At 38.5% G+C, this 15,438-nt stretch overlaps 1 protein-coding gene across 1 annotated transcript in view; it reads right to left on the reverse strand.

Annotated features, from left to right (window-relative positions):
* Positions 1-15,002, reverse strand: part of Grpr (gastrin releasing peptide receptor) — a 40,911-nt gene extending 25,909 nt beyond the window's left edge. Inside the window, exon 1 of the mRNA XM_046424281.2 lies at positions 14,216-15,002. Within this exon, the coding sequence (XP_046280237.1) occupies positions 14,216-14,628 (413 nt within the window). The 5' untranslated portion in view covers positions 14,629-15,002. The remainder of the gene's footprint in view (positions 1-14,215) is intronic.
* Between the last annotated feature and the right edge of the window lie 436 nt (positions 15,003-15,438).

A 15,438-nucleotide genomic window follows, 5' to 3' on the forward strand; every position in this document is an offset into this window, starting at 1 on the left:
GATATGGCTCAATGGGTAAGTGCCCCTGAGTTCAATCCCCCGTACAAAAAAAAAAAAAAAAAAATCATTGCTTCTCTCTTTTACCATTTCTTAATAATGTGCTATAGAACCTTCATCTCACCATCTAAAAATAGTGATAGGGATTGCAGATGATCCAAAAAGCTAAGATGCATGACAAGACAGTGACTTCTAACCACAAAGCATTACAGATATAGGATGTTTATTTATAATATCCCCTAGTAAGTTTGTCCTATATAACTGGACAGGGGCCATGGATTCTTCTAGGTCCACTCCACTTAAATAGGAAAATCTCACTGTTAAATGACCAGAGTATGTGCATATGACACTGTATCAGGGATAGCAAACTAGGACTCACCAATTAAATCTAGTCCTTTGTCTGCTTTTGTGTGACCATGAGCTAGAAATAGTCTTTACATTTTAAAAGGTTGGGAAAAATCCAAAGAATAAAATTTTGTGATATATGAAATTCAAATCTCAGTGTCCATAAGCAAAGCTTTAGTGGCACACTGACATATTCATTTATTTATGCATTTCTATGGCTGCTTTCATGCCACAAAGGCAGAATTAAGTGGTCACAATAGAGACCCACCGTATGGCCCACAAAGCCTAAAACATTTAGCATCTGGCCCTTTTCAGAAAAGTCTGCCTAGCTCAGGCCTATGTGCTCTGAATGTCTGAATGTGCCTAATTTTGTCCCCTGCCTGTCTACGTCAAAGCTGTTTATTCCTTTTTTAAATGGAGGTAAACCCGCCCATCTCACCCAGTGCTGCCTGTTAAACTTATTAATTTGTGATAATAAAGACAATAGACCACTGACCCCTGACGTTGGTCTTCCAGTACTAAGCACTCATTGCTCAGCATGCTTACTCAATTTATCAGCACATTTAAGTACTAATTTGGCATTTCAGGCTCTGCTTGGCACTATGAATATGAAAGTCCTTAGCTTCTGAGGATTTAAATCCAATTGGGAAAGGAAGGTACACTCAAGAAAAGCACTTAATGAAGGATACAATGACATTTGCATATTCTTGTGAAGTCTCTTAGAAGAGATGATGCTAGATCAGCATATATAAAGTGCTATTATCACAGTATTATAGACAAATGAGCACACGTTTAATTACAAACCCGTTTTCCATGTAACTACAGAAGATAAAATGTATTAGTCATCAAGTACCATTTCTTTAACTTAAAGAAAAAGAAATTGGAGCCCAGGGAAGTCCCACAGCTAGTTAGCTGAGAACCAGACCTAGAGCATAGATCTCTGGATCTTTGAGCCAGTGGCAATTTTCGTATTTGACCATCACACTTTAGATTCTTAAGTCTTTTTATTTTTGTATTTTATTTTATTTATTTTTGTTACTGGGGATTGAACTCAGGGGTGCTTAACCACTCAATCACATCCCCAGCCCTTTTTATTTTTTATTTTGAGACAGGGTTCTGCTAAATCGCTGAGGCTGGCTGGACTTGAACTTGCAATCCTTCTGCCTCAGCCTCCTAAACTGCTGGGATTACAGAGTGCCACCAAGTGAGGCTTGAGTCTTTTTAAAGCACAAGTAAAGAATACTTAGAAGTAGATATTGATAATACTTGTCTTCATCATATAGTTAGTTCCCATATTCCCTAACCATCATTTTAACCTTTAATTTTACCTCTGTTGAAAATCTAAAAAAGAAATAATGCCAAATTCTGATTTTTCTACCCTTCTGCAATGTTTTCAACCATTTAAAGTAAGAGGAGACAAAAGATAATAGTGAGGTTCTTAAAAATCTATTCTGAGCTGGGTGCAGTAGCTCCTGCCTATAATTCTGGCAACTCAGGAGACGGAGGCAGCAGGATCCCAAGTTCGAGGCCACCCTCAGCAACTAAGCAAGACACTCAGTAATTTAGAGAGACTCTGTCTCAAAATAAAAAGTAAAGTGGAGTGGGGATGTAACCCCTAGGCAAAACACCCCTAGCACCAATTCCCAGTACCAAATAAAATAAAATAAAATTCTGTTCTGATCACTTTATTTTTGGAGCGTTGGGGATTAAATTCAAGATCTCATGCACGATAGTAGGTGCTTTACCACTGAGCTATATCCCCAGTCCCCATTTATTTATTTTCCCACATGTTCTCTAGGGGAGACTACTGTGATATCTTTGTTTAATAATTTTCTACTGTTTTAAAGTTGTATTAAAATACTTCTCATAACAGAGGTCTGACCCTGGTATGACATTGCCTAACTCAACTTTAAAAAAAAAGAAACATTGAAAAGCTTAAAATTGATCAGCAGTTCTTCTATTCACTTGTAGACAGCATAAGGAAATAAATGAGTCACTGAGACACATTATTGTCACAGTAAGTCCTTCTTAATAAATTTCTTTATGTGCACAAATTTGCATTTTTCCTCTACTTCTTTCCTGTATAACTTTTAGTTATTGCCATTGGCCAATTGGCCTGAGTACAATACAAGAAAAAAGAAGGAAGGAAGGAAATAAGGAAGGAAGGAAAGGAATGAAGAAAAGAAGTTTAAAGAAACGTACCTTAGAACATTCTGTCTCTTTCCTTTCCATTGAATGTTCACTGTTATCCCTCATTGTATAACTGAATGTCAGTTCTAGCTCCTGCTTACTGGGGCTAAGAGTCCTGGACTAGTTTGAAGATCGTAGAGGCTTTGATGTACCTACATGCTTGGCAGTGTCTGCTGCTACAGGCATCAGCTGAAATTTCTCACTTACTCATTTTGAAGTTAGCCAGAGCTCACTTCTCTGACTCTAAATTGCTAAGATCATCTGAGGCTCTGAATGCTGATCCCACAGGCCTGAGTAGGTACTTCCAAACTCCTCTTCAAAAGAACTAAGATGTGTGGAGTTTTCAGTGGCAGCAGACCAGGTCTTAAGACAGGTGGTATGGGATTATCCCCTCCTGATAATGGTGACCTAGCTCATTGCTGACCTAGTCTTCTGTATCGAAAAGTTAGAAAAAAATCTCTTTGAAAACATCAGTGAAACACCAAGGCAAACACAAGGCTATGACTACACAAGAAGCCAAAATTCTAGAGAGAAAGGAAGCTTGGAGATGAAGCTATTATTCAGCATCATTTTCCCTTGAAGGCATTTACAGATTTCAAGCAACAGTAGAGAAACTAAGAGATGAACAGAATTTCTAGAAACTTTAGAGAGGGATTATAAGCAGAGTCCAGGGACCACCAAGTAGAGGATCCTAGGTTAACACTCCAGGTTTTAATTAAGATGCTGAAAGATGTAAACCTTATTAGTAGAGGAGAACCAACCAATCCTCACAAAGACCAAAGCCCAGCTGCCAACCTACTCAGTCTTTTTTTTAAATATTTTTTTTTAGTGTTGGTGGACCTTTATTTATTCCTTTATTTATATGTGGTGCTGAGGATTGAACCCAGTGCCTCACATATGCTAGGCAAGTGCTCCACCACTGAGACACAATCCCAGTCCCCTACTCAGTCTTTGATTGTGTCAAATATCCTGCCACCTTCTAGCTGCAAGAGCAAAAACTCATCTTTCCCAAAGATAATATCATCTAGAGCATCAAATCATCTACAATTCTTCATATGAAAAATTAAACAAACAAAAATTGCCTGGAATACCAGGCAACAAAACAAAGTGGCCAAAAAAAAAGGGGGGGGGAGATATAATAGAAACAGATTTATAGAGATTCTACATGTTAGAGTTTACCAGAGAGGAATTTAAAAATATATTGAGATGAATTGGAGAAATTAGACTACAAGATGGAACCATATGTAAATTCTAGAATTACAATCACAATAACTGAAAATAAGAATTAAATAGAAACTTCAGAAGCAGACTAGACAGAGTTAAAGAGAGAATTAGTGAACTGAAAATGGTAAGACTGAAGTACAGTGAGAAAAAAGGATTAAAAATACAAAAAAAGGAAGTAGGAGATGCATGTGCATAACAAAATGATGTAATTAAAATTGTATTTAACATGGGAACAAATTTTTACTCCTCACACTTCAGATAGAGCCCTAATATCCAGAGTATACAAAGAACTCAAAAAATTAGACAATAAGTTAACAAATAACCCAATCAACAAATGGGCCAAGGACCTGAACAGACACTTCTCAGAGGAGGACATACAATCAATCAACAAGTACATGAAAAAATGCTCACCATCTCTAGCAGTCAGAGAAATGCAAATCAAAACCACCCTAAGATACCATCTCACTCCAGTAAGATTGGCAGCCATTCTGAAGTCAAACAACAACAAGTGCTGGCGAGGATGTGGGGAAAAGGGTACTCTTGTACATTGCTGGTGGGACTGCAAATTGGTGCGGCCAATTTGGAAAGCAGTATGGAGACTCCTGGGAAAGCTGGGAATGGAACCACCATTTGACCCAGCTATTGCCCTTCTCGGACTATTCCCTGAAGACCTTAAAAGAGCGTACTACAGGGATACTGCTACATCGATGTTCATAGCAGCACAATTCACAATAGCTAGACTGTGGAACCAACCCAGATGCCCTTCAATAGATGAATGGATAAAAAAAATGTGGCATTTATACACCATGGAGTATTACGCAGCACTAAAAAATGACAAAATCATGGAATTTGCAGGGAAATGGATGGCACTAGAGCAGATTATGCTAAGTGAAGCTAGCCAATCCCTAAAAAACAAATGCCAAATGTCTTCTTTGATATAATGAGAGCAACTAAGAACAGAGCAGGAGGAAAAGATTAACATTAAACAGAGACATGAGGTGGGAGGGAAAGGGAGAGAAAAGGGATATTGCATGGAAATGGAAGGAGACCGTCATTGTTATACCAAATTACATATAAGAGGTTGTGAGGGGAATGGGAAAATAAACAAGGAGAGAAATGAATTACAGTAGATGGGGTAGAGAGAGAAGATGGGAGGGGAGGGGAGCGGGGATAGTTGAGGATAGGAAAGGCAGCAGAATACAACAGTCACTAATATGGCATTATGTAAAAATGTGGATGTGTAACCGATGTGATTCTGCAATCTGTATTTGGGGTAAAATGGGAGTTCATAACCCACTTGAATCTAATGTATGAAATATGATATGTCAAGAGCTTTGTAATGTTTTGAACAACCAATAAAAAAAATAAAACAAATAAATAAAAAATAAAATTGTATTTAAAATTATTTTCAATGACAGAGGTCTTATACTAATATGAAATTACCTGCCTTAATAAAATAAAAAAAAACAAAAGGGGTAAAAAGATTTAAATTAACCTGTAGTTATTCTATTTATATATGGATAGCATAAAGAAGGAGACAATGGAATAGGAGCAATATTTGAAGTAGTAATAACTAAGAACTTTCCAAAACTGACTAAAAATCTTCAGGGCACAGATTAAAGAAATACTATGAACTCCAAGCAGGAATAATACAAAGAAAACCAGCCCTATGTGCATCATAGTAATACTACTGGAAACCAATAATGAAAGAGGAAAAATTTTAAATCAGTTCCAAGGTGGGAGGGGGATTAATACTATTAAAGGAGCAACAATAAAACTGACATCTGACTTCACAGAGGAAATCAGAAGCCAATGAATGACAACTTCAAAATGCTGAAAGATAAGAATGCCCTCTTCGAATTCTATGCCCAATATAAATATCCTCCAAAGGCATATGAAGGAAAAAGGTTTTCAGGAAAACAATAACTGAGAAAATGTGTCACTATGAAACTTAACACTAAATGAAATACAGAAAGGATTCTTTGGGTAGCTGTAACATGATCTCAGATGAAGCCACAGAGATGCAGAAGGAGCAGAGAACAATGGTAAAGGTAAATAAGTGAATGCACCTAAATCCAAATTTAAATCTAAAGGTAAACATGTGAATAAATGTAAAGTAGATACAAAGAGTCAAAATAACATCGTGTGGGTCTTAAAATATAAAAAGAATTAAAATATAGAACAAATAAAACAAAAAGTAGGAGAGAATTTTAAGTGTCTTATTAAATTTGTATTGTCTACAAGATTCTTTGTACTGTGTAGAAGATTCTAGTAAATTAAGTATACATATTGTAAAGTCTAGGGTAGTAACTAAAAGAATATTAAGAAAAGTTTGATAATTAACAAAGGCATAGGTAGAAAGGGAGGAAAAAGATTATAAAAAGGGTGACACCAATAAAATCAAATAATAAGATGGTAGATATAAATTTAAATATACAGGTAGAATTGAATTTATCAGTGTCTGTATTTATAGGGCAGAAACCTGGAGCCAAATTGCAAATAGCAAATATATTTGTATAAATTCACTCGTGTTATGTATAACCACAAAATACCAACATTGATAAAGATAACAAAAAGCTCATAATGTGAAGACAGCCACACTAGGTAGGTTAATAAGTGTCATCAATTAAATGAGTACTTAAGATTACTCAAGGCACAAGTAAACTTGAAATGCTCAAAATTTTTACGGCCCATGTAAGAAAGAAACAGAATAGCAATTGCTATGGTTTGAGTGTTGAAAACTCATGTTGAAATTTTATTTTCACTGTCACTGTACAGTGTTAAGAGGTGGGACCTTTAACAAGTAATTAGGTCATGAGGGCTCTGTGCTTGTGAGCAGATTAATGCCAGGAGCAGATTAGTTGTATGAGAGCGCATTGTTATAATGCCAAGTTCAGTCCCCATTTCCTCTGTGTCTTGCTCAAGTTCACTTGCCCTTCTGCCATATTATGACACAGCATGAAGGCCCTCACAGGATGCTGGCACCATGCTCTTGGTCTTCCCAGGCTCCAGAACCATGAACTAAATAAACTTGTATTGTTTATAATTTACCCAGTCTGTGTATTCTGTTATAGCAGCAGAAAAAAAGACTAAGACAACGGTTTTCTAAAATTTGATAATAATCCTAAACATTGATATAACATTACCAATAATAAGGCATGAAGTCGAAAGCAAATTTTCCAACCTTTCATTAATAAAAAGACTATTTTAATTTAAAAAATGCAAGACAACGACATACTCTTCTAATTTCTCTATAGAAGTGAATATTACTGGGGCTAGGAGTGTAGCTCAGTTGTAGAGTGCGTGCCTAGTTAGCATGCATGGGGCCCAGGGAGCAATCCTCAACACACAAATACACACAAAAGGAAGAGGAAGGAAGAAAAGAAGGAAGGAAAGAAGAAAGGCAGTGGATGTGGCTCAGTAGTAGAGTGCTTGCCTAGCAAGGCCTTGGGTTCCATCCCTAGCATAGCAGGAGAGCAAGAGGCGGGTGGGGAGCGGGAGTGGGGAGGCTGGGAGAGGGAGAATGAGAGGGAAGAAAGGATATTACAAAATCACGATACATTTAAAGAGAGACAAATGATATTTAAGAAATATTTAATATTTAAGAAAACAAGTAGGGACAGTTACTTAATAGGTATTATGTTGTTCTGGATTTTATGCTGTTTCTGAAATTTATGAGTTTATTTAAATTAATATTGTATTATGATTTCTAAATCTGATGTATGCTTTCTAGATGATTTAAAACATTCTTTTATATTTATATATAGTAATGGGGATTGAACCCAGGGGCACACTACCACTGAGCTACATCCCAGCCCTTCTTATTTTATTTTTATTTTGAGACAAGGTCTCACTAAGTTGCCCAGTCTGACCTCAAACTTGCGATCCTCCTGCTTCAGCCTCTGGAGTTGCTGGGACTACGAGCATGTGCCACCACACCAGGTTAAACTTTCATTTCTTTTTTTGACATTTCATTCAAAATTTTACTTGTGTTTTCTTAAAAAGCACCCCCAGTTTTCATAAAACCTAGATTGGCTCTTGTCATCTGTGGTCAGAAGCATTATTCTAAGGCTGTACTCTGTTAACCATCAAAGAAAATGAACAATATGAGTTACAGACCCAAATCCAGAACATCAGGTTCACCTAGTAGATCTACCAGAATTCAATCATTCCTTTATTCCTTTTTTCCTGCATTCATCCATTGATCTATTCAACAAAGATCTATTGAGCACCCACTATAGGTTAGGAACTATTCTAGTGTCAGAGAATATGTTCTTGAATGAGATAGTCTCCCACTTTGGGGAGCTTATATTCCAGTGGTGGAACATATAAAGTAAAGTATAATTCTGGATACTTACCTAAGAGAAATGAAGATATACACCCATATGAAAACTGTACATGAATACTTATGCTGGATTTATTCATAATTACAAGAAAGTGAAACCAACCCTAGTGACCGTCAAATGGGGAACAGATAAACTGCTATATCCATGCAAAGGAATACTACTAAGCAAAAAACAATGTGGATTAATTATATATGCAACATGAGTTGAATGATACTGCATGATATCATTCCTGTGACATTCTTAAAAAAGATGAGTGGCCAAGAGTAGGGGGTAGAAAAGGGGGATAAATTATAGAAAGACATATGAGAATTGGGGGGCGGTGTGAGGGAAAGATTCTCTGTCTTGATTTGGTTGTGATGGTGATGCAATTGTATAAGTTTGTCAAAATTCATAGAAATGGACACTTTAGAATTCACTGTGTGTAAATTACACTCAAAAAAATATGAAAAAAGAAAGAAAGAAAAGAAACTGGAGGATGGACTAGTGTTGGTCATTTTGTTAGACTGAGTGGCCAAGGAAGACTTCTTACAGGAGGTGACTGATATTTAAGTGAACCTCTTCAAAGTCCCTTTGAATTACTGGGAGGTTAAAAAAAAAGTGGAGTGAAGGATTTCTTTTAAATTTTTTGTTCTGAAAAACATGTTTTAATTAAGACAGAATTTATGCAACCTCACACACCAGGAGGATTTATAAGTACAAGAATGCAAATTTGGTCTATTTTTAAAGGATGTTATTGACAGGCACAGTTCAAAAAACCTCACCAGGGAGCCCTTTTCAGGCTACGCTGTATGTTTCATGATCAAGTTTGTGCCTTTTTTTTTTTTTTTTGGCCTCCATGCATATTAAGTTTCCAGAAATGATACTTAATTAATCCCATAAAAGCCTGACATTTGAAAAGATAATGTGTGAGAGACGAGATCAAAGTTCTTCACTGCCCTTCTCTTCTGTAGCACTCCAGTTGACAGAGCCTTGCTGGGAAAACCCACTTCCACAGCACCTGCCCTCTGACGGCTCTCAGAATCTGCTAGCACCTGTGGTAGCTCCATTACTAAGGGGAGACTTGAGTTGAATTTCCTTCCAGAGAGTCAACAGAAGCCTCAGAAAAATCAAACTTTAGAAAAGTTATAAACTGGCAGCTCATGTAAACTGCTCCAGCTGAGGAACTTTTTGGAAGGATGCTCTATAAGAAATTAAAATATATCTTCTCTTGGAAGAAAAGGGCCAATCTCTTTGGAATCAATGAAGCTGGAATTACAGTAGAGGAACCTTTTAAATCATGGGGTGACTCCTTCTGAGGGGATCACCCTGAAGTCCCTAGGGTTTCAGAACAGCCTGGTTTGGAGTCTGTAGCTCCCACTGTCCAGAGCAGAGAAATTGAAGCAGACTTTGTTTTGATACCTTCTGAAGAAAAGTTTCCGGTTCCTCTGAAGGAATGAGAAGAGGAATGTTCTAGTTTGTCTTGCCTCTGATTTTGCTGTGAAGGTTAAATTCCTGCCACCTCTTTTGACGTCTGTGTCAAACAAAGGTTTGAACTTTAAGATGACTTCTACTTCTAGCTGGTGGATTTTTACCATTTTGTCACTGCTCAAACATCAATCAAGCCATAACTAATGGCACTTGTATTTTAAGTAGGGTGAGTCAGGGTATCCCTGAAGACAGACTCCATGGAGCTTCCCTTATGATTAAGGAAGTAGAAAACACACCTGTAAAAGGGACATAGTGGTACCAAGCAAGATAGATTTGATAACTAATGAACAATATAGGCAATAGTATCTTGGGAAAAGGAAAAAAATCAATGAAAGTGAAAAATAGGAGAACCATGCCTTGACAGATTGATAAGATTTGGGGAGATGGAAAGAGTAGGACCTAACCCATCAGGGAGAGGAAAAAGAGGTCAGAGATAGGAGAAGTCTGGAGGTGCATGTGGGAGATAGTGAGAGGAGTTTGGATAGCTCAGTGTCTATTCTGGCAAGTTCTGGGACAAGGGGATAATAGATGGAAGAGGGTCAGCAAAAGAGAATGGAAAGATCAGAAAGAAGACCTGGAAAGTGGACCCTTTCTCATGTATTCTTCAGTAAGTCTCAAAACCTCATCAATGGGATGCCCAAATTCCCCTAGTCTGTGGTTGGAGATGGTATTGGGCTCCTTGATTTCTTCCCTCTTCCTGTGTGAGAGTCTTCAATAGAAGGTCTTTAAGAGACAAGAGGAGCCTGAGCTACTGGGAGGCATCGATAGTTGAGGAATTCCTCCTGTGCTCTATGAGACACAGCAGCAAACATAGATCCTGGGAAAGAGATTTGGAATTCAAGGCACAGAGTAAACTCTCTTCTGCCCTGTCCGGTAGAACTTTCTGATGGGGATGTTCTGAATTTGTGCTGTCCAATAGAGTGGCCACTAGTCCATGTGGCTGCCAACCACTTCACACGTGGCTTGCATGACCATGACACTGAATTCTATAATGAACTATATAAGAAATCTCTGCCCTCAACATTTTTAATAATCTACCTAAAATTTTAAAGCAATGAATATATGAGATAATTTTTTAAAAGATAAAGTGAAATGCTTCAAAACAGCAAGATAAAACATGTCACAAGATGATTTGTGTCTCAGATAATAAGTGAGGAAAAGGGTGAGGAAATTTGGGATAGAATGAGCCAACATAGGGCTTTAAGGAGAATGCTTGAGCCAAATTCTGAAGGAAGCAAAATGACAGATATAAATTATAAGATTTTGGAACTAGAAGGGATCATAGAAATAATCTAATTCAAATCCATCATTTTATGGCTGATTCAACTAAGGCCAGAGAGTTAAGTGACTTGTTCCAATTTCCTCATCTGGGTAATAGTGGCAGAAAAAGGTCTAAAATGCAGATCTGTTGATGCTTATCCAAGCCCATACACCACATGGGATGAGGAGTAGAGTCTTATAGTTAGGAAAGAAGAAAGTGTTCTGAAATGAATCAGTGAAGCCATGTGTCTGAGGACATTTTCTGTGTGTAAGGGCAGAAAACATAGGGGAGGGGGAAATATTAAAGGGGCTTGCAAACTTGCAATTAATCAGTTATGCAAATCTGATAATTGCAATTTCTGAAGTCTCCCTTTGACACAGGGACAATGACATAAACTTTTCTAGAAAAATGCTGTTCTTCTCATCCTAACAAAGACTCAAGTTGACCTGGGGAAGGGGAGAACTGGCATTGCCTGCCAATCTATAGAGGGCAGGGATGGATGTTTTTTATCACTACAGGTCCTCAGAAAACCTGATTTAGGAATTTATAGGGTTTTAAAGTACCCCTATGATTCTCATGATCATCCGGTGTGAAGGATCTTCTGATTTACCTCTTTACCTATCTATCAAATACAGACTACGACTTTGGAAAACTCACAATGTTTACTAAATGCATGTCTCTAGGATCCAGCATTACACACCCAGACATACTCTTGTGTTCCCCAAAAGGCATACATAAGAATATCCAGGTTATTATAGTCCCAAACCAGAAACAACCCTGTACCCATCAGTATTAGAATGGGAAAAAAAAATTGAGGTATATTCATCCCATGGAAACCTACACATAATTAAAGAGAACAAGCCACTGTTACATGCACCAATAAAAATGAATACAGAAATAATGATAAGCATAAGAAGCCAGACACAAAGGAATAGTCACTACACAATTCCATTTATATGAGATTAAAGAATTGGCATAAATAATCTAATGATTGTAATCAGAATTGCCTCTTTATAAGTGGTGTTAACCAGGAAGGGCCTAAGAGACACTCTAGGAGTCCTGAACTCTTCTATATCTCAATTGGATAGTGGTTATGCAGTTATATAGACATGTAAAAATGTATCAAGCTGTTAACTTGTTGAGTTTACTGTGTATATAGATTACACCTTGTGGAAAATAAAAGATACAGAATTTGCACTGTCAACCTCACAAGGTTGTAATAAGAACCCCATAGCCTGTGGGGCACAGTGGTGCATGCATGTAATCCCAAGACTCAGAAGGCTGAGGCAGAAGGATCACAAATTCAAGGCCAGTTCCGGCAACTTAGTAAGACCCTGTCTCAAAATCAAAAATTAAAAGGGCTAAGGATATGGCTAAGTGGTTAAGCAGCTTAGGTTCAATCCTTGGTACTAAAAGAATCCCATAGCTTTTTGAAATAGACAAGTAGAGTCTGCTATTCTTTAACAAGTTCAATAATTATTCTTCTCCTTGAAGCCAGTTACATGTACTACCTGTGATCCAGGTGACCCAACAGCTTTCTTAAGTTCAGCAAAACATACAAAGTTGGTTGCATGGGAGCTCACAGTCACTTCTGAGCTTGGAAAGGACACACAGTAACTATAAACTGACTGAGGACACACTGCAGCTGCTGGCATGTGCTTCCAAAAGAGCTTTCTCGTTCTGCTGATGGTGAGCTTTGAAACTCGGGGGAAGAGGTCCCTGCAGCTGCATCTTTGCATTCTGTGCCCCCACTTTCCTCTCTGTTTCCCTCCCCCGGAAGACAGTAAACACCATCTGTACCACTGCATTCAGCAACCCGGAAACCAAAATCTCTTTTTCCCATCAAGAAAATTACCCTCATCCTGAAGTGCTCCTGGCCATGGGTAACCAGCCACACAGTTTCTGCCAGCTCCAAAGTTTGCCGGCTCTGAATTTACCCTGAAACTGTCTGTGGCCATTAGTACCTGATGTGCAATTGTGCAGGGTAAGAATAAGGTGAAGGTAAGCGAGAGAGTAGGTGCAAGGCCCTCATTACTGGGCCATTACTTTTTCAGTCTTTGAAAATGTCCTGTGTGCTGAGCAGCGTACTTCAGGCAGCTAAGTATAAACACATGTCTACAAACACTGATAACGCTATCTTTATTTGTCCATTATTCAACAAAGCTAGCTCACCTGAGGACTGTTTGTTCCTCTACAAAATGAGAATCTAGTGCCACATGTATTAAAATGTGGGACATTTTTTTTTCAGAGTATAAACTTTTAAAGGCAGTTTCCACACCTTTTCTGGTATACTCTCAAGTCCTAGGGTTTCTTTAACATATAACATAAAGTTGATTTTAAGATAAAACTATATAGTCTGATTCATTGTATCAGTTTTTCTGAGTTTGACCATTTAGTTTATGCTGTGTCTGATTTTCAGAAGCCAGGAATACATAAGACATGTTCAGCAATTTGTGTGAAAAACCTGCAGGTATTGCCTGAGTTGTGAATTCAAGCAAGTATTTTTTGTTTTGGCAAGATAGATATTTGATAAATGTTCAAGAATGAAAATGAATGTTTTCAAGAGGGAAGAAATGTAAATTTTTATGCAGTGTGATCACACAAGCAATACCACCCATGAATATGTCTATTTCCTAGAATAAAACCCTATGCTGGACTCCCTCTTCATCCCTCACCCCTGAAAAACCCCAAGGAGAGTGCATATCAATAAGGATATTATTGACTCCTAATTAAAATTAGGAGTCAGCCTTGAATGAATCTTTATCCAGAAGGAAAAAAAAACAAGAAAACCAATACTGCTCAATTCCATTGAAAAGAGACTTAGAAAAAGCAGCACACAACTCTTCAGTCACAGAAAGCCAAATACAAAATCACCTGTGAGAAAAGTTAAACTATCTGAGGAAAATAAATTTCAAAGAAATGAGCCTTATTTTCTCCTCTTCGTTGTTTCTGAAAGAATATTTTGACAAAGTACCCTGAGATTTTTCTGTTCTCTGAAGTTTTTCAATTGCTACTAAGAAAACATTCACCTGGGGTTGAAACTATGGGGCGTGATCATCTTTCTCACTGGCCAATTAATTCTGCAGGAAGGGAGAAATTAGGAAAAGGTAATGACTGGTCTCCAGAAAATGCACCTCAACCTTAATGCTCACAAAATCCCCCCCCCCTCATTTGTCTCCTGTCTCTCTATTCACTCACTTTTCTTTCTTAAACCTACATGTCAAACTCAAGAAGTAATTCCCAGAGCAAAAACATACCTGGCAGGGAATCTGAGTTTGAATAAAACTTCCTATTGTGCACACAGCTCTGTCTGTCATGACATGGGAGTTGTTTCCTGAAATATCTACCACCCTGGGACAGCAAGCAACTTTCAGCCAGTGCTTACCTGTCTGCCGACAGTGCCGTGAGTGTGAAGACAGACACCCCGACGGAGGTTAGCTGTATAAAGGGGATCAGCTTGCAGCCAATCCTGCCAAATAGCCATCTGTCAGCCAGGTACCTGCTGGCATCAACAGGAGCACACGTTACCAGGAGGAGCAGGTCTCCCAAAGCCAGACTGGAGATGAACAGGTTCGGCACATTTCTCATGGACTTGACTGTACAGAAGATCTTGATCAGAGTGACGTTGCCAATGAGGCCTATCAGGATAATAACCCCATAAATTGCGGGGATGACATAGAGGATCCCCGGGTGGAACCAGTCGTCATTCACAGGGAGATCCACGCTGTTATTGGAGGCATTGCAGTTCGTGAAATTGTCCACTTTCAAGTTCAGAAGTAAACAATTGTTTGGATCCATCTCTAGACTTCTTCTCACCTAAAAGTGCCCTGAAGATGCTGTTTCTTAACTTTTGATGTTGCAGTTAGGTGAAGATGAGGATGAGATCTAGTCTGGCCTCTTTATCTTCTTTAATAAAAATACCCTAAGTGTGTAGATACTATGGTATTCAAAACTGTCACTATTTTGATGCTGGAACTGCTCTGGCCTTTTCGTAACCAGTGCAGTACACCTCAATTGAACAAGTTAACAACAAAAACTCAGTCCAAAGAAAGGCTTAGCATGAAGCCCACTCTGTCTCAGCTCTATCTATCTCCATCCTAGTCTGAGACTCCCCGGCTACAGTTAACCAAGAACTTTTGGCCTGCTGTTTTCACACTGCATTTCCTGTCTTTCCTGATATTTAGAACCTGAAGGTTTAAAGTGGGTAGAAAAAAACTGCACTGGGAAAGTCTCAAATCCTATAGGCAGGATGCTTTGCACGTCACCGGCTTCACCAGCAAACAGCAGCTCTCCTGAGCGCAGGCTCTGAAGAGGAACCCGACCACGTATAGACAGAGAATGCCAGCCCCCTACTGGACACTGCGATCACTGCCCAGCCGCCCGCTCTCTCCAAATGAGAACCAACCAGCAAACCGCAGTTCCTACGTGGCTTAACCTTTGGCTTCTCTTTTAAGCACGCAGAACCTATGGTAGGTGCTTAATGAACGTTGCTGGCACTTTGCAAAAACGTTGGAAATATTTCCCACACTATCTCCATGAACTCAGATGGGATTCGTAGCCCATTTCCCCCCACTTTTCTGATACATTAGAATGGCATGTTAGGGTTGC

The sequence above is a fragment of the Marmota monax genome, unplaced genomic scaffold, assembly GCF_021218885.2.
Source record: "Marmota monax isolate L192 unplaced genomic scaffold, Marmota_monax_Labrador192_F-V1.1 WCK01_AAM20220418_F8-fsc00089, whole genome shotgun sequence".
Taxonomy (NCBI): Eukaryota; Metazoa; Chordata; class Mammalia; order Rodentia; family Sciuridae; genus Marmota; species Marmota monax.